Source organism: Jaculus jaculus, chromosome 2, assembly GCF_020740685.1.
Source record: "Jaculus jaculus isolate mJacJac1 chromosome 2, mJacJac1.mat.Y.cur, whole genome shotgun sequence".
NCBI lineage: Eukaryota > Metazoa > Chordata > Mammalia > Rodentia > Dipodidae > Jaculus > Jaculus jaculus.
In genome coordinates, this window is record NC_059103.1 from 159,363,510 (window position 1) to 159,388,331 (window position 24,822).

Genomic DNA, 24,822 nt, shown 5'->3' on the forward strand with positions numbered 1-24,822 from the left:
ATGTAGAATACAGAAATTTTTTTGAAGAAAACATAACAACTCATATTCTACAAGGATAATGTCTGAAAACTCAGGTTTCTTTGGATTTATCTGCAAAATTAAAAGATTTTTTTTTTTATTTTACAAAATTGGCCAAATGGTGGTATCATGAAAAAGTAGTCTATAGACCTGACCTCCATGGAATAAATGAGCTTGTTTCTCCTACTGCGAGTCTTGATTTTATTAGCTTTATTGTGTCTGAGAAAAAGTTTTAAACTCAAATGGACTTTAAAACCTCTCCCTTTTTTATTTTAAAATCAAGCTTTTCCATATTGTGACTTTACTTTTCTAAGTGTTAACCCACAAATTGAATACAGCTTGTGCTTGGCAAATGAATATTAAATGCTTTTTCCTGGAAAATGTGTTTGCTCATTAAATTTGACAGTCATTGCTTATGTGGTAAATGTTGTCAGTGCCAAGAACTCTCTGGCATAACTACAAGCTACAGGTCCATTATTTTAATTGCCTTTAACCTATAATCAATATTTACTACTTTCCATAGAAAGAGACTGCATAGCTAAGCAGTATGAAAAGTGAGTTTATTGTTCTGCACCATAGTTTCAGCATCCACATGTATAAGATAATAGTAAATGCTTCTTCAGGGTAATACTTTCTTTGTAAAACTATTCCATGCCACTTATTTTGTGAATTCTCACATCAGTCAAATCTTGTCTATTTCAAATTAAGTAATTGGAATTTATGGCTGAAACTCGATTTTTTCTTTATCATAAAGTTATGTACATTTTTGTTTGTTTGTTTTTGCCATTGAAGAAACGATTTGAATTTTAATTGTATTCAGTGAGTAGTGAATGCATTCACATATAAAACCTCCAGGATTTGTGCTAGGAATCTGGAGAACAGCTAAGCCTGAAGAAATAAATGAAAAAAAAAAAGGAAAAAAAAAAGAAAAAGAAAACCTCTAACTGGGTAGAAGCAGGATATAAGTGTAGAATAATGCTGTGATCTTTTAAACATGTAAGTCAACAATTGGGAGCTGCTGAAGATTATTAAACTGAGGATGGCATTATACAAATGGATTTTTGAAAAAACAATTCTGTGTGCTAGCAATTTAAAGAGAGGGTGAAATGGTACACCCAGGGAAAAGAGATGGAGTTTAACATATGTAAGCACAGGAACTAAAATAATTACAGCAACATGGTATGTCAGGAATATTAGTAAAAGGCAAAAGTTTAATATGATCTGAAGAGAAATTAGAGCATATGTCAGGAACATTAGAAAAGTATGTAATATTTTCCAAAAATAACAAATATTTAGGAAGAGTTACCAAGAATCATGAATTGGTAAAATAACTGTCACAAATTAGTTTTATAAACCATTGAATATGAGCCTTAAGAACTATAGTTACATAAAACAATGTTTACAACAAATAGTAAAGTGGAAAGGCATAAGTGTGAATAATTCATTTGTATTATATGCAAACACATTTTAAGAAAAGAATAACATGTTAATCTGTTACTTTTAATTTTCTCATTTATATGCTTTTTATATTTTTTACAGATGAGCATTGTGTTAAAATTTTTTAAATTTTTTTATTAGTTTTCTATTCAGCAAATGCAGGCAGTTTGGTATCATTATTAGGCTCATCCATGACCTAACCCTTCCCCAATGGCCCCTACTTGTTGATATATATGGGTCATGCATTGTGGAGTTAGCCAACAGTTATTGGTATGATAAATATCTCAGAGCCACATTGTGTTATAATTTTGACAATTGACCATAAGATAAAGTAATGTAGAGAGAATAGAATCATGAAGTTTGAGGAGACAGAATTTTGAAATCAAAGTTTGATTGAAGTAGAATTTCATAACCTTGACAGTTTTGGATCCCTAAATAAATTTTATGTGAATAGCCAATTATCAACACTACTTAAGCTCTATGCTGCCATCATTCATCAAAAACTTGTGTATCATAACCTTTTAGAGAGAAAATATATGAAGAAAGGTGACATTAGAGTCAAAGAACATAATATATAATTTATTATGCTACACCTTATGGCTACCTGACATTACTGCATTAAGCAAGAAGTTTTTACAAACAAAGGAAACTCAAAGTTTTCAGCTGTAAAGAAATAATTATATCAACTTCATTATTTTCTCTCAGAAGATTGTCAATCTGTCTACAAAATGGTATGACTAAAAAACATCTGGCATGTATATTTAGTATAGAAAAATATGTTTGTCCCAACAATAAATAATATGCATCATCTAATACATTATGACTTGGTTTATTAAACATGTATTCTATGACTATCATATATAGGATACTGTTTGACACTTTAAAGAACATTAAGATCTCAAATAAGTAACAGATAAGCAGTAATAGCTGGAAACCAAGTTAACCATAATAATTAGAAAGATATAAGTTAAATTGCATACCAAATATAACTGTCTCAGATTTTTAGCAGAAGCTAAGAATAATAAGTATGCTATGCTGTAATTTGAGTATACATCTCCTACAAAACTTCTATTCAAATTTAATTGTCATTGAGTGATATTAATAGGTTGGTCATTCAGGAGGTGATAAGACCACTGGCACTACACAAATCCATTGTGGAAGTTTCATTTTGCTTTACTTCTTTTCCTTTCCATGTTCCATCATAGGATGATGCAGCAAGAAAATTCTGGCCAGTTGCCAGCACCTTGAACCTGAACTTCCCAGCTTCCAGAACAGTGAGAAAACAAATTTCTGTTCATTATAAATTATCAAGTCAAGCATTCCATTGTATCAACACAAAAGGTATTGAGGCACAATTATTCTGGAGAAGCCTGCCATTCAGAGGAGAGCAATAGATCATGTTCTTCGAACCTGACAAGAAATGATGACACCTATTATTCCATCATTAATCTCTCATGTTCCTAGACACAAAATAAAAAGCACTTTAGTGAATGACAATTTTTCAGTGAGAAGAGGTTATTTAGAGGAAAGCATTGAGACAGTGAAGGAAGTAGATTATTTTTCAGTAATAAGTATGTAATTGACAAGTGATACCTCTGAAGAAAGCAGCTTAAGTATCCTATAACATGAAGGCTGGCTATCTATGCAGTGGTGGCCATGACATTACTTCCATGTCCACCCCAGGATGTTCAGGAGTATGAGAAAAAGTGTGGATAGATAAATTGATTTAAATTGTAAGAATGAATTGCTTTCCCATTTTGAGTATGAAGAATTTCTTCTTAGTGATAACAATAAATGTTTACTGTTTGATTAAAAACAGACTCATTTAGTAGCTAAAGGTTATACCCATATCAGTCAGATAGCTAATTAATTTCTTAAGAGCTCATGATATATGAGGCATGGTGGTATAAATAATGTATATTTTTCTCTCTAGGATATTTAATAATGATTTGTTGACATATAGAGTTAGATGGTCTTTTCAAATCACTGTGATATATAGACTATTTTATCTTGTAAAATAGTTTATAATATCACACAATTACACTAATTTAAGGAGTAAATTTATATTATTTTTGACACAATGAGGTAAAATTTGACCACTGTACATTTCAAATAAAGCCAAAGTAAATGGAATTAATAAATGTATTTATACAATTAGTTTCTCATTTAGCTAAAATTAAAATATAATATTCCTACCTTTTTCTACATACCATCCAAAGTGTTCAGATGAGTACTATATTTAATTACAAAAGCAATTTAAGAATTAACAAAAGAAGCTTATTAGTTTTAAAGTCTTTGAAAGCATTCTAAAATTGGGGAAAACATGAGTACAGAAATAAATTCAGATGTCATATATAAGATCATATAATCTAATAAAAGTATTTAAAATGGTTTTTGGGGGCTGGAGGGATGGCTTAGTGGTTAAGGTGCTTGCTGCAAAGCTTAACAATGCTTGTTCACATATCCAGGTCCCACGTATAGTCAGATGCAAAAGTGATGCAAGCTTGCAATGTCACACATGCACACTTTTGGGTACATGCATCTGAAGTTCATCCACAATGGCTGAAAGGCCCTGGCATGCCCATTCTCTCTCTCTCTCTCTCTCTCTCTCTCTCTCTCTCTCTCTCTCTCTCTCTTTCTTTCTTGGTCTCTCAAAAAAGTAAAAATAAGAAGGGTTTAGGTCACAATTTCTAGATCACATTGTGGATTAGAAGCTGTATCTTCATTATTGAATGAAAGACAAAACATGATAGATCTTATTCCTATGAGAAAGAGCTAAAGAAAACAGAAATAAGCCTAGAGAGAAATTTCTCCACAGAGCAACAGACAAGTCTCCAGCATCCAGAGTGCCATACTGCTCATAGGTCTAGGCCAACTGTAGCTACCATGTAGCCATAGTGGGAAACCAACTGCTCCTGTTTTGGCTAACTGGTCCACTCAGTGGAACATGACCCATAGCTGAAACTGGGAAACAAGTCAGAACTTTATCCAAACATGAGCCCTCTCTCCATTATTAAGCTACCACCAATTGTGGGCTACAAGAGGGCCTACACCTATTAAAAACTCTATAAAAAATAAGGGTAATCCCATTTGCCTGGTGCTAACTATATTCTCTGTTGGAGAATCTGCTTCTCTTTTTCAGTTAGAGGCAGATCCTAAGGAGAGAACCACCCCATCATACCTCAAAAGGGCCCCAGCTGAAACTAAGAATAATTGGTGAAACAAGCAAGGGTGCTGTTTTTTTTGGTGAACTGGTTACCAGCACAAGGGAGATTGACACAGAGAACAATCAACTCTTACCAAATCAGATATCCAGAGATCCCAAGGCTCCCTAGACCTCATTACTGAAACAGACCCAAAATGAACCCAACATGGCTCAGGGAAATTTTGCAGAAGAGGGGGTGGAAAGAATGTCAGAGCCACTCCTTGGGTCATGATAGCAGATACATTTCTCCTACCCATAACTGTGGGTTAACTCCACAATGCATGACCCATATACCTCAACAAGGAGGGGCCAGTGTAAAAGGATAGGACATGGATGAGCCTAACAATGGTACCAACTTGACTATATTCACTGAGTACAAAACTAATTAATAAAAAAAATAAAAAAAAACTATCAATAGAATCAAGAGACAATGTATATAATGAGTAAATATTTTGGTCAGATATACTTCACATAGAAGAATAATATGTAGAATATATAAAAATAATAAAACTTGAAGCCGGGAGTGGTGGCGCATGCCTTTAATCCCAGCACTCGGGAGGCAGAGGTAGGAGGATCGCCATGAGTTCAAGGCCACCCTGAGACTACAGAGTTAATTCCAGGTCAGCCTGGACCAGAGTGAGACCCTACCTCGAAAAACCAAAAAAAATAAATAAATAAATAAAAAAAAAACCAAAAAAAACCTTAAGCAGGTAAAATTATCTAATCAATGTATGGACTGATTAGTTGAGGAGTCTTTTTTGAAAAATAATCACAACTGCAAATTAATATTTTAAAATGTGTTCTACACCCATAGCCATCAGAAAAATGTGAATCAAAATGACTCACATTCCATCTCACCCCAATATGAATGGCTGATATTAAGGAAGTAATCAACAAATGATGGCAATTATGTGGGTAAAGAGGAATGTGTTATTCACTGTTAACCTGACATAAGTTGGGAAACCATTATGGAACTCAATAGGGAGGTGTCTCAAAAAAAAAAAAAACCCTAAAAACAGAACAAAATGACTTACCTATATCTCTCCTGGGTATATACCTAAATTACTCTAAGACCTTCCACACAAATAGTTTCGAATATATATATATATATATATATATATATATGCACTGTTCATAATAGCTAAGAAATAGAAACCAGCCTTCATATCTGTTATCTATCTATATATCTAGAAGCAGATGAATGGATAAAGAAAATGTGATACTATAACCAATGGAATTTTTGTTCAGTTAAAAATGAAAGATAAAAATTTTAGCTTTTCTTTCATAGGCAGAGCCTATATTTAAAGTTTTATATGCATGCAAATATGTATGTATGGAGTATGTATAGGTCATGAATCCATAAAATATAAGAGAGACCATGGGTCTTATTGGAAGATCCAGAATTAAAAGAGGATAACAGAATACATATGACAAGAAATCAGAATATGTGTTCCTGTGGAGAAAGAGGAACCTCAGGCACAAGTATGGTGGATAGGTATAATAAAAATGACTGACAAAAATAAAGTATGAATGAAAACACAATTACTTTTTATGGTAGTTTAAAATAACAAAATTAAATAGGGATAAAATTTTAAAAGCAAGTTTATGAACCTACCTACATTCTATGAAGTATATAAACTTGTCCTATATTCCACATTTAATTTACAGCATCTGAGGTTCTGGCTACTAATCTTTAACCTCGTATTTTCTCCTTTCTTTTTCTTAATATTTTATTTTTATTTATTTGAGAGAGAGAGAGAGAAAGAAAGAAATTGTGAGAGAGGCAGGTAGAGAGAAAGAATGGGTGTGCAAGGGCCAACAGCCACTGCAAATGGACTACATATGCATGTGTCCCCTTGTGCATCTGGCTTACAGGGGTCCTGATGAGTTGAGCCAGGGTCCTTTGGCTTTGTAAGCAAACACCTTGACAATTAAAGCCATCTCTCCAGCCCTTCTCCTTTCTTTATTTGCTGGTTGGACATAGTATAGCTTCTAACAAATAAAAAATGTCAAAATTGATGGGTTTCACTTCCATGATGAGGTTACTAAAGGACTGTGGCTGCCTCTCTCTGACTTGCTCTGGCTCTCAGTCTCCCTCAAATGGATCAATAGCTGCCATGCTATGTAAACACCTGAAAGGGCCATGGAGAGACTCATGTGGCCATGAACCCAAACTGCCAGCAAATACATGTGTGAGCTGATGGTCAATCCTTCCCAGCCTGGCATGAGAACAGATACCTAATCTCAGGGTAGCTAAGAGCCTGATGCAGAAGCTTCCAGCTCAGCTGCACCTGCCTTCCTCCACATTTTTCCACAGAAACAGCAAAACAATAGATATCTGTAATTTTTACTTTGTAACTTTTGGAATAGTGTATAACACATGAATGGAAAATTAAGAAGTTCCATCTTTTTAAGTAAATAAATTAAAATCATTGGAGGAAATCTTTCATATATCATATTGGAAAGATTGAATTTTAATAATGTCTATTCATGATAATAGAGGAGAGGATAAAGACAGACTCTTGATTTTACTAGTAATGTAGGAATTGTTTCATTTATAAAGAGAAGATAATTTATCAATGTGTACTAAATTTTAAGTAATTTATTTATCCATTTATTTATTTGTTTATTTATGATAAAGAGAGGGAAAAGGAAGGCAGATAGAGAAAGAATGGACATACCAGGGACCTAGCTACTGCAAAAGAACTCCAGAAGCATGCACCACTGTGCATCTGGCTTATTGGGTTCTAGGGTATCAAACCTGGGTCCTTAGTGTTTATAGGCAAGGACTTTAATTGCTAAGCCATCTCTCCAGCCCCATGTGTATTAAATTTTATTTTTTTAAAAGTTTTTTAGTGAGAAAGAGAGAGAGAATTAACATGCTAGGGCCTCAGCCACTGATATCGAACTCAAGACACTTGTACCACCTCCTGGGCATGTATGACCTTGCACTTGCCTCACCTGTGTGCATCTGGCTAACACGATATCTGGAGAGTCCAACATGGGTCCTTCGGCTTCACAGGAAAGTGCCTTAATGGTTAAGCCATCTTTCCAGCCCATGTGTATTAAATTCAAATGCTTATTCTCAATTTTCCACAAACTTAATGTGACCATCACTAGAGGAATGATTGCATTATGGCTCACACATATCTTGTAGGTTTCATTAAAAAATAAGTTATAACTAAATGCATTGAATGGATATTTGTTAAATATTCTCAAGACTTTTCATATAGACCCTGAAGAAGTTGTCAGTAACATTTTTTTTCCTTTGAGGCAGGGTCTTACTGTATAGTCCATGCTTACCTGGAAATCATGTGTAGCTAGAGACTGGCCTGGAACTCATGGTGATCCTCCAGCATCAGCTTCCCACATCATGTTCTTGGATTAAACGTTTGCACCACCATGGCTGGCTTATTACATATTATACTTGGAGAATTTGGACATAAAAAGGTATAATTTTAATCTAGAAAGCCTGTGTTCTATCTCTCATGTGCTTCTCATTGAGTAATAGGTATAGTTGTGCTCTAAGGTAGATAGTAACTGCCTCATAGCTACGCTGAGAAAACCAGTGAGTTCATGTAAGCTGACTTCGAATAGTTCCTGGAATGGAATAGACTGCCTACATGTTAATTCCTTTCTAAAGTTTCATTCATCTTTGAAAATGAGCAAATTTCTCTACTGTCTATATTCTCAAAAGAATAAATTGAAAAGGTTTAGGGAGATTTTGCATATTTGATTTTCTTCTTTGTATGACATATGTTCAGGATGTATTTCCTCCTTGTTAATAAAAAGTCTTTGTGGTTCCCAGTGAGAAGAGTTTAGGTGATATACATGTGCTTCTTTGTGTATGTACTATACATTCTTTTGGTTTTTATGTGATTGTCATATGCAGTTTGTATGTACACATGTAGGCCAATGTCCATGTCCTGTGCACATTCATGCAGAAACCAGAAGAACGTATCAGCAATCCTTCTTTGTTACCTAAATGATGGATCACCAGAAAAAAAGCTAGAATGTTTACACATTAACTAGCTAAGGTATAAAAGTATATATAAGTATATGAGATATAAGTACAATGTCTAACATAAAAAGCTATCATTAGTTATGCAAATTATTAGATGACAACTATGGAAAAGGTAGAGAAAATTCTTTAGTATGGCTACTAATGGTGAGAAAAGAGAGGAGGAATTTTGATTCCAATGCACAGGCATATATTAAAGTTTAGCTTCAAATGTTCATTTGGTATTAATAAACCAGTAAGGGTAGGGGGCAAAATATATTTGAATATGGAATATTTCACTATAAATATAAGAAAAAATATTTTCAATTAAATATCTTCAAAACACATCTCAGTCATGATAATTATGTATACTACAATGTCTGCTTTGGACAATTTAAAAATACATGGATGATGTGCTGGAGAGATTGCTTAATGGTTAAAGCACTTGCCTGCAAAGCCAAAGGATTTAAGTTTCTTTCCCCAGGACCCACACAAGCCAGATGATCAAATTGGTACATGTGTCTTTAGTTCATTTGAAGCCTTGAGAGGGCCAGGCATGCCAATTCTGAGATTTGAGATGTTTCCCTACTTCCAAGATAATATATAATATGGATGCTGATAATTACATGGGTTTTAAAAACAAACATAAGACAAGGGACTCTTACTCACTGCACAGTAAGTAGCACATATGGTTTACTTATGCAATGTCCTGTTACCACAAGTTCTATGTGGGTGACATATAGAAGTCCAGGAGAAGGCTGAGATAGCTGAACAGTTAAGACCACTTCCTGTGTAAGCATGAGGGCTTCAGGAAGCCTGGGAGACCAGGTCCAGGACAAACGTAAATAACTGGACATATCTAGGTGGGTCTGTAAGCCATCCTACAGGGAAGCAGAGATCTCAGAATCACAAGAGCATGGGAAAATAAGGAAAGCCCTGGGATCTGTGAATAACTTCAGCTCAAATAAGAACAACCAACATTCAGTTATGTCCACCACAGGTAAGTGCCTCAAGCCCTGCAGAGACATATACATTTGCACATGCTACAACCACATGAGCAAAAAAAAAAAAAAAAAAAAAAGACTAATAAAGATAGCCTTTGTACATATGGGCAATCCACTGTAGGAGGGATTCAGCCTAAGAAGCACAAGTCACTTTTAAGAGACAATAAACCTATGTTTGCGATAAAGGAAAACATTGTCTTAATATAACTGCACAGTGAACATGCCTCCTTTTGCTCCAATAGGATATAGTGTTTCTACAAATGAGATTTGGTATATCCAAATCATGAAGAAGATTACCTATAAAAAAATGTTAGGGCTGGGAAAATGACTTAGCAGTTAAAAAGCACTAGACTAAAAAGTCTGATAGCCTAGGTTTGATTCTCCAGTATCCATGTAAAGCCATACGCACAAAGGGATGCATGTTAATTTGCAGTGACAAGAGTCTCAAGCACACTCATTTTCATTGTCTCTCTAAGTGAAAATAAAAAGTATTTCTTGAAAAATAAATAGGGGCCATTTGTGGTGGCACATGCCTTTAATCCCAGCACTTGGGAGGCAGAGCTAAAAGGATTACCGAGAGTTTGAGGCCACCCTGAGAGTCCATAGTGCATTCCAGGTCAGCGTGGGATAGAGTCAGACCCCATCTTTAAAAACCAAAAAGAAAAAAAAAAAAGAAAAGAAATAGGGTTCTATTGAGAGGTGGTTCAGTATTAAAGGCACTTGCTTGCAAAGCCTGAAGGTCCAGGTTCAATTCCCCAGTACCCACATGAAGTCAGATGCACAAATTGGAACACTTGTCTGGAGTTTGTTTACAGTGGCAAGAGGCCCTGGTGTGCCCTCCACCCACATTGCAAATAAATAATAAATTTAAATTAGAAAAGAAATGTTAGTGAATTTCTTCTTTGTAACATTTGCAGAATTTTGAAACATATGGAAAATAATCTCCTTTGAACCATGAGTAAAGTAGAAGACCATTGTTATATTTCTGCACTCAAAAGCATTGCTCTGACATAACCAAATCCATAATGATTACTATAATTGTCAACTAAATTCAAGACTTACTTTTATGAATATAATTAATAACAAAATAATATGCTAATTTGCTAAGCTCTAGTTTATATTCTTAGTAGTTCATTATAATTTTTTAAAATTTGCCATTACTATAATGCAACAGAACTCAATAAAAAATGATTGATAAAATCAAACCACAGTAAATTATTTTAAATCACCTATGTAAATATAAGATTAGTATGGGATGCATATAATTTCTCCAAATTGAAAATTTGATATCAAATGGAATATAGCATTTATATCTATTTACAGGAAAATCTACATATTCAATGACTTTAAAGTAGTATGTAACAATATATTATTGAAGTTATATACATTTTCCTAGATATCTGTAGAAATGCTTGGCTCATTTTAACATTCTATATTGGTATAATTACATACAATTTCTGAATACCTTGCTGTGATAAGTTTTTAAAATTCATATCTACCGCCTTCCTTTCACAAAGACACAGTATTCTTACCAAATAGTTCCTCATTTTTAAAAGTGTATAATATGCGAAGACACCAAGTTTAGGCCAAATTCTAGCTAAAGTAGGATATGTTCAATTCAAGAAAGATTTCATACATTTTGTCATTCAAAGTTTTCTCAGAAGCATTATCAAATATATTCAAAAGTTAAGACAATAGAAAATACAAATGTGTAATCCTTGATTAGAGTTAATAATTGCTAAGGCATAATTATATATCCTATAAGGATAACTTGAAAGAAGTAATATAGTAAAAATTAAGGCATAGTAAGCTAACTTTTGTTGTTTCCTTGAAATAAAAATATCAGTTCTCATATTACCACATTTACTTATTTTCTTTAACTTACAATAAGCACAAATTATTTTGAAGTTATACCACTGAGTTTAATGACAAATGATATTTTGATAAGAAATTTAAGATTTCTTTGATCTTTAATTTTAAAACATGTATCAAAATATGTATATAGACAAACTATTACACATGGATAACATATTTTTTTCTGTGTGAATATGCAAATGTGCTGAAATTAACATATTCATCATTTATTCAACTTTAGGTTTTGTATTTAATATCCCAGGTTATGTCTTTATTTTACACAATATACTAAATTATTTCTTCCAGACTTATTTCCTTCTTTTCCTTTCTCTTATCCCCTAGAGGTACTTATTTTGTGGATTCTTTTTTTAAAGATATTTATTTATTTATTAGAGACAGAGAGAGGGGTGGGAGGGGGAGAGAGAGATAGAGAGAGAGAGAGAGAGAGACAGAGAGAGAGAGAGAGAGAGAGAGAGAGAGAATGGGCATACCAGGGCCTCTAGCCACTGCAAATGAACTCCAGATGCATGTGCCACCATGTGCATCTGGCTTATGTGGGACCTGAAAAATCGAATTTGGGTCCTTAGGCTTCACAGGCAAGTGCCTTAACCACTAAGCCATCTCTCCAGCCTATTTTGAGGATTCTTGATTGACCTATGCTTCTTAGTTAGTTCAGCTTATAATTTACTTTGCAAAAAAAAAAAAAAATAGATTGAGAGATTTTCTTTTTTACATTAAAGTAGTATACTATAAGCTTTTCTTCTGCTAACATCAATCTCTTTTGATAGGCAGCTACTGTTGTTGGCTTTTTCTTTCCCCTCCTCTTTTGCTTCCTCCTATTTATTTTCCTTCAGCTATGTAACACCTCTCTTTAGGGAGGTCCAATAGGTTACTCAGTCAGCTTCCATTAAGTCACTTAGATGATTTCCAATCTGGAATCTAACAAATGCCAAAATTAAAAAGTATATGTAGAGTAGGCATCATCTTCCAGAATATATGGAGGGGCATCTTCAGGACTAAATTATTAGGTCAAAACATTCATGTTTAGGTAATTAAATTCTCTATTTTCAAATTCTTTCATATTTAGAACACTGTTGAACAATTGAGAATAATGATTTCCTTATTAGTTACCAATAGATTGGATTATCAAGTTTTAGGTTTTTTTCCTAATATCCTATACTTGAAAATTGTTTTCAAGATTTTTGCCTTGAACTTTAATACTCATACATATATATATATATATATATATCACTTTTTTTTTCTTTTTTATGTGTTAGGATATGCTGACATTTTCTACATAGAGTAATTATCAGATGAGTCATTACTTCAAGAGCAACATCCTTTGAGGAGCATTTGTATGTGGCACTGGGCTAATAGAAAAACCTTAAGTTTGTCACTTGCTTAATTTTTCTGTTCAGGTAGTTTCCAGAGCTGATGTAAACAGCACTGAGTGCTTAATATGGTAGTAATTGAGACTTATTTTATTTATTTATCTGACAGAGAATAAAAGAGAAACTGGCAGAGAGAGTGACAGAGAGCCATTGCAAATGAACTCCAGATGCATGCACTACCTTTCGCATCTGGCTTTACATGGGTACTGGCCAGTCAAACTTGGGTCCTTAGGCTTTGCAGGCAAATACTTTAACCACAGAGCTATTTCTCCAGCCTGGGATTACTATTTCAAAACCAATTACTGATCTTTAAAAAATTAAAAAATATTTTTTATTTATTTACTTTAGAGAGAGAAAGAAGGAGAGAGAGTCAGAGAGACAGAGAAAGAGAGAATGAGAATGGATGTATCAGGATTTCTAACCCTCTTTGGGGACTGTCCATTGTAAGTTATCATGCATAGACATCTAGTGGAAAAAGTTTCTATTATAGCTCCATACTAAGGGAAATGTCTCTGAAAACATGAATTTACTAATATTATTTTTAATTTCCAAACATTAGTTCCTATTACACTTACTTAAATTTAGCTGTATAATCTACTCTTGGTTTAGTTTTGACATTTACACATGTGAGTATTTGGGTACTTATAAATGTGGTCTGTAGCTGTGACTCAGACTCTTAGGGTCATAATCCAACTCTGTAGCTTCTCTTTTCACAGAAACATGCCAAGAATGGGTGCCATGAGGAAAATCAGACTTGAAAATTAATCCTCTTTTATGATTCTTTCCATTAACTGCTCTAGCCCCTGTGGCAGCCAGCTGGAACAACAGCTTATTCCTGCTTAGATAATGTTGCTAAGGACTTGGAAAGAGTACCAATGTTTATGTGGCCTGAGAAAATTATCTAGATTTATAGACCTGAGTAGAAACTTAAGTACCATAAAGTTCAAACCTCTGGTTTCTTAGATTAGTAAACTGAGGCAGAGAAAGGTGATTTCGTGATCAGGGTTAGGTAATGAGGATATCTCAAAGCAGCCCCTGACACTCTACTTAGCATATGCCTAGGCCTATGTGCTTGCCTGAAAAGGGCTGTCTTACCAATGTGTGTGTCTAAATCTGTCTGTCTGTCTGTACAACCTGTCTCATTTACTATAGATAGCATTTTAACAATGAAATATTCTAATACCCTGGGGATTTATTTTCCTTTGCCTATATTATTAAAATTCTTATCTTAATTTGTAAAGTGTAATAAAAGGAGATATGGAACATGTTTATTACCTGTTGATTACTTTTTCATACCTCATATACAGCAAGGTTACCAGCTTATAATTATTTTCATTGACTTAAAAAGTACTTTATTGGTCTGGAGAGATGACTTAGTGGTTAAGGTACTGGCCTTCATAGCCTAAGGACCCAGATTCAATTTCCCAGGACCCACATATGCCAAATGCCCATGATGGTATATGCTTCTAGAATTCACTTGCAGTGGTTAGAAGTCCTGATACATCCATTCTCATTCTCTCTTTCTCTGTCTCTCTGACTCTCTCTCCTTCTTTCTCTCTCTCAAGTAAATAAATAAAAAATATTTTTAAAATACTGTATTTATTAGCTATTTTTGCATTCCTGTGACCAAACCACCTAACAACTTAATGAGATTTTACTTGGGCTCACCACTGTTTCAAAGTTGAGTGTTTGGCCCTAAAACCATATGGCAGAGGAACGTTCTACTTGGCAGGCAGGAAACAGCAAATAAATGAGGAAATATCAGAAGATGCTAAGAAACAATATTGCCCCAAATATACATCCCAACTGTCTTACTTCCTTCAACCATGCCTCACTTCCTACTTTTCACAGTTTCCCAACAGTTCCATCATATCATGAATCCAGGCAATCATGAGTTCAGAGCCCTAGGGCACTTATTGTCTCTCTGGAAACATCTTTACAGCCATCTAAGAGGTATTTCAAATTCTAGTCCAGTCATAAGATGGACTGTCACATCTTACCCTATGAATTACCTAGTTATTTTCCCAACTTTTCTTTATTCTGTGAGATGTTATTTAGATAGATTCTGTGTAGCTCTTTGCCATCTGGTCACTGATAATTTGTGCAATGTCCTAGGTCTTTATTATGAATGCAATGAAAGGACACAATGTCTTTTTTCTAACACTCACATAATAATTGCAAAGATATTGTCAGGTATTCTTCAGTTTAATCATAATTTGGGTACTTCTTGAGTCTGTGAGCAATTATATCACTGAGGTGATATAACATAAGATATGAATAATTATCACTCCTTTGTAATTATGATTTGGGAGACCTTTGGGAAATATGCGTGTTACTCAAAATTGTTTTACTATCATGTTACTCTGTGTTATTTTATTAATATTTTAGAAACTTACATTTTTAAAATTTGTAGTTTATTCTATTTATTGAGGGATAGAGAGAGAAAATTGGCATTCCAAGGCCTTCAGCCACTGTAAACAAACTCCAGATGCATATGCCACCCTATGCATCTGGCTTATGTGGGTTCTGGGGAATCAAGCATGGGTCCTTTGGCTTCATAGGCAAACACCTTAACTGCTAAGACATCTCTCCTGCCCTATATTTTTAACCTAATAAAAGAAAGTTTCAACCCTTCAACAAAAAAACTCCTAGTATCTTCTGAAATTTAAGTAAATTTATTATAACAGTACATCATAAATTCAACAGTGACAGCAAATAAAGCACAATTTTTTCTAACTGACAACCACATTAATATTTTTGTAACTCCAAAATGTCCAATTCTTCATATGCCTATCTCTGTATTTCACAGCCCATGCATTGCTGATAATCAAAACATAGCCACTCAAATTAAAATTATATATATATATATATATATATATATATATATATATATATATATATATATGCACACACACATGCACACACATTTATATCTGGTTCAGTTCATGGTTGAGCTGATAACGATTTCTAATAAGAAGTTACATTTATTAAGCAAGCACAGTATATAGACTTTCTCTGTGGAGTTCTTGTTCTGATTAACTGGTTGGACAACCTGCTGTTTAATTGTGAAATCTTCATTTCCCTAGGTGATATACTGTGATGTTGACTCCAAGTGGGCCCAGACACCCTTTATGACTGAAGCAAAAAGAGTTTGTCTTGCAAATAAAATATTTATCTGCAAGTTGGTCTTAAGTGCTATCAACCTCACTGCAAGCAAAGTATAAATTTGACATGTTCTCCTTAGATTAGCATACTCATGATTGATCATTTGATTTCCTCAGTTCCCTCCCTTACTAATACTTTTAAAACACATGCCAGGACAATGCAAGAAATTCCTATTTAGTTGTATTACCTCCACTCTTATACCATTCTGTCCTACAATCCCCTCCCACAAAATCAGTGGAAATAACATACTATGTAGTTAGTTATTAGAGATCCAGTTCAAGCTTACATTACCATTCAATGCAGTTCATAGTCACTATCCTTTGAGTCTTTTTCATTTGCAAGTTCTGCAGTTCAGACAAATACCTCATCAAATAAGACACAAACCTTTTACATTTTGCCTCAACATTTCTTTCCCTACTATGTGTTTTACTATCCTTCTGAACACTAAATCCTAATCAGCATTTAGGTCCTAGTGAAACTCCTTCAAAATCTATATTTCCTATCTTTGTACCTGTTTTGCCTGTGATTCTAAGCCTGATTCCATAATTGACTCAACCTTTTAGAAAGTTAGTGTAGCAGACAATATCAGGTTCAAGGAGATGAACTTTGGGTCCAGCATAGTTATAGAGGAAGGGATTTACTGGAGTTTACAGATCCAGGGGAAGTTCCATAATGGCAAAAAAGGTTGTCCTGCTTTCACAGGTCCAAGCAGAGAGAGAAGCACAAACCTAGAAGCCACACAGCATACTTCAGATGCTCCAGATAGAACCAGGCACTTTGCATATCTTTAGGTTGGTATTTCAAACACACAAGTATGCCTTAAGCTCTTCCCAGTGACACCTCCTCCAGCCGGGTGGCTGCAGATCCAAACTACAAACTAATAAAACACTGAATATATTGGGGACACCTATTCAAACTACCACATTCTGTCCCTGGTCCCCAGTAGATTCAAAACTATCACATGTTTTAAATTGTACCCAGTCCAATTTCAAAGGTCCTCACAATCTTGACCATCTTGATAGTTCAAATGTCCAAAGTCTCCTCTGAGATTTAAGATTGTCTCTTACCTGTAAGTCCTGTAAAATCAAACAATTTACATACTTTCAGTAATAAAGGCATAGAGTAAACATTTTCAACTGGTACAAGGCATAGCAAGGAGACATTAGAACATTGTAAACTCAACAACCATCTGGAAAACATCATCAAACTTCTGCTGTTCAAGTTCATTCCTAACCAGTGACTGATACCCTCTGTATTTTCCAATTGTGCCCCTTCAGCTATGTAGAGTATCCAGGGAAAACTTCCATCTCAGGCTATCAGTGCACTCCATGGTAGCTCTTGCACAGTCTTGGTATGTCCAAAACGTCTTTGGGTCTCCATGCAAACAATGGTACATCTTCCAAAGGCTCTTCCAGCCTATTCATGAGGGTCATCGTGCCCTGCCTATGTGCCACATCTCAGCAACAGCTCCTGAAACCGTGTGCATTTCATAACTACTCCAGGCATTTTTCATGCTACCAAAACCAATACAAGGTGTGCAAGACATAGCCATATTCTTAATTCAGGGATGAAATAAATCATGACATTGAAAACAGTTTCATTCTCAAGTCAACTCCTTCCAAAAAAGTTTGCATTTCTATAATAGTCTTTCCTCAGATATTTTTTCCATTGTTTTAATGCTAAACAAACCATCTTCCTTAAGATTGCTAATGTGTTTGACAATAGCAGCTTCAGCAAGGAGTCTCTGTACCAGTAATTTTAAACCTGCTTGAGGTTATCCAACTTTAAATCTTAAATCTCCAGTCCAATATCTTTAGCCAAGAACATCAGTCCATTACAAATTTAACCTTGATCAATCTCTCTAGGCCTGGGAAAGTGAACTCAGGCAGCCCCTATGCCAGTAGCACAATTCCAACAAAGTCCTCTGTAGTCTTTCCTTCCCCTTAGAAAGCTCATAGGCCAAGCCCCAAAGTTCAATACTGTCTGTAGTTAGAATTCTCAAACACTCATCAAAATAGTCCATAAAATTTGTCTTACCTCTCCAGAGGCATCTTCAGTTGTAAGTACCAAGTCCATGCCCATTCCTCTAAAAAAATAGTTCCAAAAGACCAAAATCCACATGGTCAGATTCATCTGACTCCACTCTGGTACCAATTTCTGTAGCTTCAGGTTCAGATGAACTTTTAGTCCAGGTGTAGTTATGGAGGAAGGGATTTATTGACGCTTACAGATCCAGGGGAAGTTCCATAATGGCAGAAGAAGCTGGACTGTTTTCACAGGTCCAAGTAGAGAGGGAGAAGCCACAAGCCCCAAAGCCCAAAACCACACAGCACACTTCTAGAACTCCAGGTGGAACTAGGCACTTTGCATATCTTTAGGTTGGAATTTCAAACTACCCACCACACCTTAAGATCTACCTAGCAACACCTCCTCCTGCCAGGTGGCTGCAGATCCAAACCATAAACTAATAAATCAGTGACTATATTGTAGGCCATCTATTCAAACTACCACAGTTGGTAATTCAGTCTTACTCCTAGAATTGTGTAATTAACTTTTTCTGTGATACAGTTTAAGTATTGGAATTTTTAAGCTTTCCTTAGGTAATTGGGGTGTTCAAAGTTAATAGCCACTATTATATGCATTCCAGTAATACACTACACAGTCCATTAACTAATTTAATAAAGCACATATCAGTGATGTGTAGTCTTAAGGATATTTTTGGTGGGGAAAGGGATCTCACTGGCTGATGTAAAAATGTTAATATATTTATGACCTACTAGGGCCATGTATAAAATTATCACTTTATATTCTTGCCATACAGTATAAATATAAAACATGTCTTAAATTAAAATTTTCTATCACCAATAAATAAAGCTCTTTAAATATGTAATTATACCAATTAGAATTTATATAAACCTGTCATTTTCATCGTTCCCTTTCACCAGTTAGCTATTGTCAGGAAACTATCACATAGCATTCCTGACAAGCTTTAAGAGACAGAAGGAACAAATTTAAGTTCTCTGATTATAAGTAGCCTCAAAGAGGAGCAAGGAGTGAAGTCGAACTACAGCAGGGTGAATAAGTGGGAATCTGAGAGGCTTAGCAGATAAAGGATGAAGTTCTGGGTTGCACAAGTGTGAGGAGCTGAGTGCAAATCTCCAGTTCCCACACTACATGAGCCTGGCAGACCACCTTTAATCCACGGCAGTAAGGCAGAAAATGGTAATAGAAGGATCAAACTGGCTAGCTAGACTAGCCAAATCTATGACTTCTTTGCATTAGTGAGAGATCTTTCCTCAGTAAATAAGGTGGAAAGCAATTTGAAGAATATGTCTGATGTCAATTTCTGACCATCACACATACCAACCTATAAACCCACCTCCCCATACACACACACACACACACACACACAGACATGCATGAACACTACATACAAACAAAAAAAAGGAGATTGATAGGACGGAGTATAAGTTAAACAACCATATAATCAAAAATTATGTAACAATGTCAAGACATTGTTTGGGCTTTGGTTTTATCTGAGTGAAACAGAGAGTCAGTCCAGCATGCAGATATTAGATAGGGAAATGGCATGACCTGAGTTATACTTTTGGAAATCTATTTTGTATGTTTAAGGATTAAATGCTGGAGTTGGTTGCATGGATTAAGAAAAGATATGAAAAATTATACAATGATGATTATTTCATAATTTTTTTTGTTTATCGTTTTTATGTATTTATTTGAGAGTGACAGACAGAGAGAGAAAGAGACAGATAGAAAGAGATAGATAATGGGCATGCCAGGGCCTCCAAAAAAAATGATAAGAGCATCACAATCACTTTCATAGGCATTTCAGCTATACCCTACTGATTCTAAGAGTTCTTTAAGCGATGTTATAATACATGCACCATTCATCACATGAAACCAGCTATATGACCACTTGCATAGTTTCCTGGCTAAAAAATGTAAATGATAATAATAGTCACAGGATAGCATTGCTATATTAAATCAGATAATATGAAAAATTCCTAGGACACAGCTTGATTCATTAATACTGAATTAATGATAGGTACCATGAAGGGACTTAATCAGTGCAGACTGTGGAAGTCAGTGAAGTCTAAGAAATGGATTTAATACATACAACTACTGGCTGTGATTTTGGAGAGGCCACTAAGTGACTTGAATTATAAAGCCAATCTAGTCATCTTAGTCAAAATATCCAGAAAAAGATAGATGTGACTACTGAGAATATTTATTACATAATCCTAAAACAGAATAAGTTTTTGTAAAGCACTGGGAAATCTAAGCGCTTTTCATAGGGGTATTAATTATTTAATTAGTTCATTAAGTCTTCAGTAGCAGTAGTAGCAAATGTGATAAGAAGTGTGCATTTCAGGAGAACATGTAAACAATAGTAAAAAATATACTATAAAAATCAAATAAATCCAACACCAGATGGTATTGCATACATGTTTCAAAGCTGATAGTAAAATAGTATACACACCTGAGTATAATTATGCACTGTGTCAAGATGATTCAGTCGGTGATAGATGACATATATGATGGCAGTCACATAGGGATATAATGGAGTGGAAATATTTCTATAGTATAGGGATTTCCTAACTGTTGTATCATTAAGTAAACAACCTATACTTTCTAGATTTATATAAGCACATACTATACTGTTTACACCACAACATAGTGGCCTAATGACACATTTTTCAGAATGTATCCCCATAGTTGCATGATGCATGACCATAAGCACAAAATTAAAGTTATTACCAGTCAAGAAGGCAAGTATAGAATGTGGGCACTTAATAATGTCCCAGTATTATTAAGAGAGAGACATTAACTGTGAGAAATAACACCTTGATAATGTGAAAAGGAATGTTTAGAGGTCCTGCCATGATTCACATTTAATTTGACATAAAAACTCACCTGAATTCAAACATGAGATCTATCATTTACTATTGTATATCTGATTCAACCCTTATTTTCTTTTTTTAATTTTTTTTTTGCTTATTATGATTTATTTATTTTAAAGAGAGAGAGAGAGAGAGAGAGAGAGAGAGAATGGGGCATGCCAGGGCCTCCAGCCACTGCAAACTAACTCCAGATGTGTGTGCCCCCTTGTGCATCTGGATAGCATGGGACCTGGGGAGTTGAGCCTTGAATCAGGGTCCTTAGGCTTCACAGGCAAGCACTTAACAGCTAAGCTATCTCTCTAGCCCTCAACCCTTATTTTCTGCATTTGAAAAAAGGATTAGAAACCTCACCCCAAGTGTTTCAGTAATGAACTAATGTATTTAAAATGTTCCAGAATGTAGATTTTTGTCATATAGTAAGGTTTTAATAAATGTCAGCATTTAGGCAGAACTAAATGAAAAGATGTATGAGACTAAGAAAGGATGAGTGTCTACAAATCCTTCATGAAGAAAGAGAAGAATGTAAACAATATCATACAGATGGCATCCATATTGCTAAGGGCTCCAGGTGTCTATGTTGCTTGTTAACTAAGCCTGTATGTAATTTATCAATAATATTGTTCAGGTCTCTTAATCTAGTTCTTTTGCTGCTTCCATTAGTCTAAATTATCATGCAATTTCAGGCATTATAAATCAGGCATACTTGAACCAGGAATACATAATTGTCCATCTGGCTATGATTTTGAGCCAAAGAAGGAACTACAGGTTTGAAGACCTGGTAGAGTGGTCCACATGAAGCAACCACTGCCTAAAAGGGACTCACTCTATTTTCAGCTAACTAAACCCCATAAAATGGCATCCAAAATGATGCACTTCCATTTTTCATAAGAAATAAAGTTTTCTAAAATGTCACAAACAAGCTCTCTTCCTTATAGTTTGTTTCTGGAGATGCCTGCCTAACTGTCAGCATATTGATTGGATTTTTTTTTTTTATCCTTGAGCAGATAGTGCCTTTATTTATTTGTTTAGATTTTTTTCATATTTTTATTTATTTATTTATTTTATTAGTTTTCTATTCTGCAAGTACAGGCACTTTGGTACCATTATTAGGCTCACCCGTGGCCTGCCCCCTCCCCATTGGCCCCTCCTTGTTGAGGTATATGGGTCGTGCATTGTGGAGTTAGCCCACAGTTATTGGTACTATAACTGTTTGCATATCATGACCCAACATGTGGCTCTGACATTCTTTCCACCCCCTCTTCTGCAAAATTTCCCTGAGCCATGTTGGGTTCATTTTTGGTCTGCTTCAGTGATGATGTGTCCGGGGCCTCTGGGGCTCTGGCTGTCTGATTTGGTAGGCTTGATTTTTTTCTGTGTTGGTCTCCTTCCCCCTTGTGCTGGTATCTGGTTCATCAGGAAAACAGCACTCTTGCTTGTTTCCTCAATTTTCCTTAGTTTCAGCTGAGGCCCTATTGAGGTATGATGGGATGGCACTCTCCTTAGGATCTGCATCTATCTGAAAAAGATAAGCAGATTCTCCAAAGGAGAGTAAGTTAGCACCAGAACAAATGAGATAACCCCTACTTTTTAAATAGAGAGTTTAATAGGTGTAGGCCCTCTTGTAGCCCATGATTGATGGTAGCTTGATATTGGAGAGTGGGCTTATGTTTGGATATGGTTCTGACTTGTTTCCCAGCTCCAGCTATGGGTCTTATCTGAGGGGATCAGTTAGCCAAATCAAGAGCAGTTGATTCCCCACCATGGCTGTGTTCCACTATTGTATTTGTGTGGGCATCACAGCAGGTTATTTGCTCCTAAGTAGGTTGGACCATGAGTTGCTTGGACAGATACTGGTCATTTCCCCCAGTCGCCCATGTAGCACCTTCTGGCACTAGACATGCTGACTGTCTGGGGACTGACTGTCTCCTGGCTTCCAGCCATACCCTTCCATTTTATGTGTCAGCTGCATATGGTGTCTTCAGTAATAGGGTCTTACCACTAACCTTTGGTGGGTCATCAAGTACTCTGACAGAAATCTGTCATTTTTTTTTAGAAAACCTTGTAGGTTTCTCTGATCAAAAGCTCATTGTGGGTGATAGCTCCATGCTGGTACTGGGAGTTACAGGTCAGTACCCCCTAAGAAAATGAGAAAGAAAGGTAACTAATATATAGGAGTTAGAGAAGAGAAAGAGAGAGAGGGAGGGAGAGGGAGAAGGAGGGAAGGAAGATGTAGAGGATTTAGGTTAGACTTGATCCTACCCTCTCCATTGTCTTGTGGTTCAGGTGTTTCATGTAAGGGCCTGGAGAAGGTTCAGCCATTTGGCTGATTGGATTTCTTACAATATTTCCCAACTAATACCGTACATATAAAATGCTTCAACATTAGAAAAGTGAATGTTCTTTGCTCATGAAGTACAGTCAATAGCATCATAATCTTTAAATATATTTTTGAGGCAGTTGCCGAGGTGTTCGAGCTCCTGTCTTCTTGCCAGCGCCGCCGGGATGGCCTCCCAGAACCGCGACCCAGCCGCTGCCAGCGTCACCACCACCCGGAAAGGAGCCGAGCCTAGCGGGGGCGCCGCCCGGGGCCCTGTGGGGAAGAGGCTACAGCAGGAGCTGATGACCCTCATGATGTCTGGTGACAAAGGAATTTCTGCCTTCCCTGAGTCAGACAACCTTTTCAAATGGATAGGGACCATCCATGGAGCAGCTGGCGCAGCGTATGAAGATCTGAGGTGTGAACTCTCCCTAGAGTTCCCCAGTGGTTACCCTTACGACGCACCCACCCTGAAGTTCCTCACGCCCTGCTACCACCCCAACGTGGACACCCAGGGTAACATCTGCTTGGACATCCTCAAGGATAAGTGGTCAGCCCTGTATGACGTCAGGACCATCTTGCTGTCCATCCAGAGCCTGCTAGGAGAACCCAACATTGACAGCCCTTTGAACACACATGCTGCCGAGCTCTGGAAAAACCCCACAGCTTTTAAGAAGTACCTGCAAGAAACCTATTCAAAGCAGGTTTCCAGCCAAGAGCCCTGACCCCAGCTGTCCAGCCTCTCTTTGTGTCGTCTTTGTATTTTTAGGTGGTCTGTCCTTTTCCTTGATTTCTGTATGGACTCTGTCTTCATCTGTGGTGTTATTTTTGTTGTTTTTTTAAATTAAGTCTACTTGAGCCCTTGCAATGTACATTAAATAAATGTTTTGATTGTTTTGTAAAAAAAAAAATATATATATATATATATATATATATATTTTTGAAAAATTGATTCCACTACCAGTTGATCTTTGAAAACAGCTACTTTCTAGCTGTGTTCCAAAAAATTGTTGACCATATAATGGCCCTTAGCTTCCTCCTTTCAGATTTATCATCTGCCATTCCTATAATCCATTATGAAACACAAGGAACTTCATTTCCCTGAAACATGTTCCATAAACATCTGGCCAAGTTTAACCAATACCAGATAATGTAAGGCGGCTAGAGAACAAGGAAGCAAGAGGCCAAGGTATTTCTAGCTCTCTGCCTACAGTGGCATGTCCAGTGCCACCTTTCCTGTTGTAGTAGGCTTTCACACCATAGTCCCACCGATACCTACCATGCTTCTTCATTTGGTCTGGTGGCACAACAATCTGGCTTTCATTTTAACACCATCCCTATAGGTAAGTAATACTGACTTTATGAAGGAACTTATACTTTAGATCACAGTCCCATGTCAGGATTACAACCTTTTATTTAATTTGTGATATACATTCTTTATAATACATCCATCTAAGTTACCTAGTAGAGGGTTTATTTTTATGATTACATCTAGATTCATAAGACTAA

General features: G+C 35.8%; 1 protein-coding gene across 1 annotated transcript; it reads left to right on the forward strand.

The window, feature by feature from the left end:
• The first annotated feature begins 23,461 nt into the window (after nucleotides 1-23,461).
• LOC123458791 (ubiquitin-conjugating enzyme E2 C-like) lies at nucleotides 23,462-24,217 on the forward strand. Its single transcript, XM_045144203.1, has one exon. The coding sequence runs from the start codon at nucleotides 23,499-23,501 to the stop codon at nucleotides 24,036-24,038; it is 540 nt and encodes a 179-aa protein (XP_045000138.1). The 5' UTR covers nucleotides 23,462-23,498; the 3' UTR covers nucleotides 24,039-24,217.
• Nucleotides 24,218-24,822: the final 605 nt, after the last annotated feature.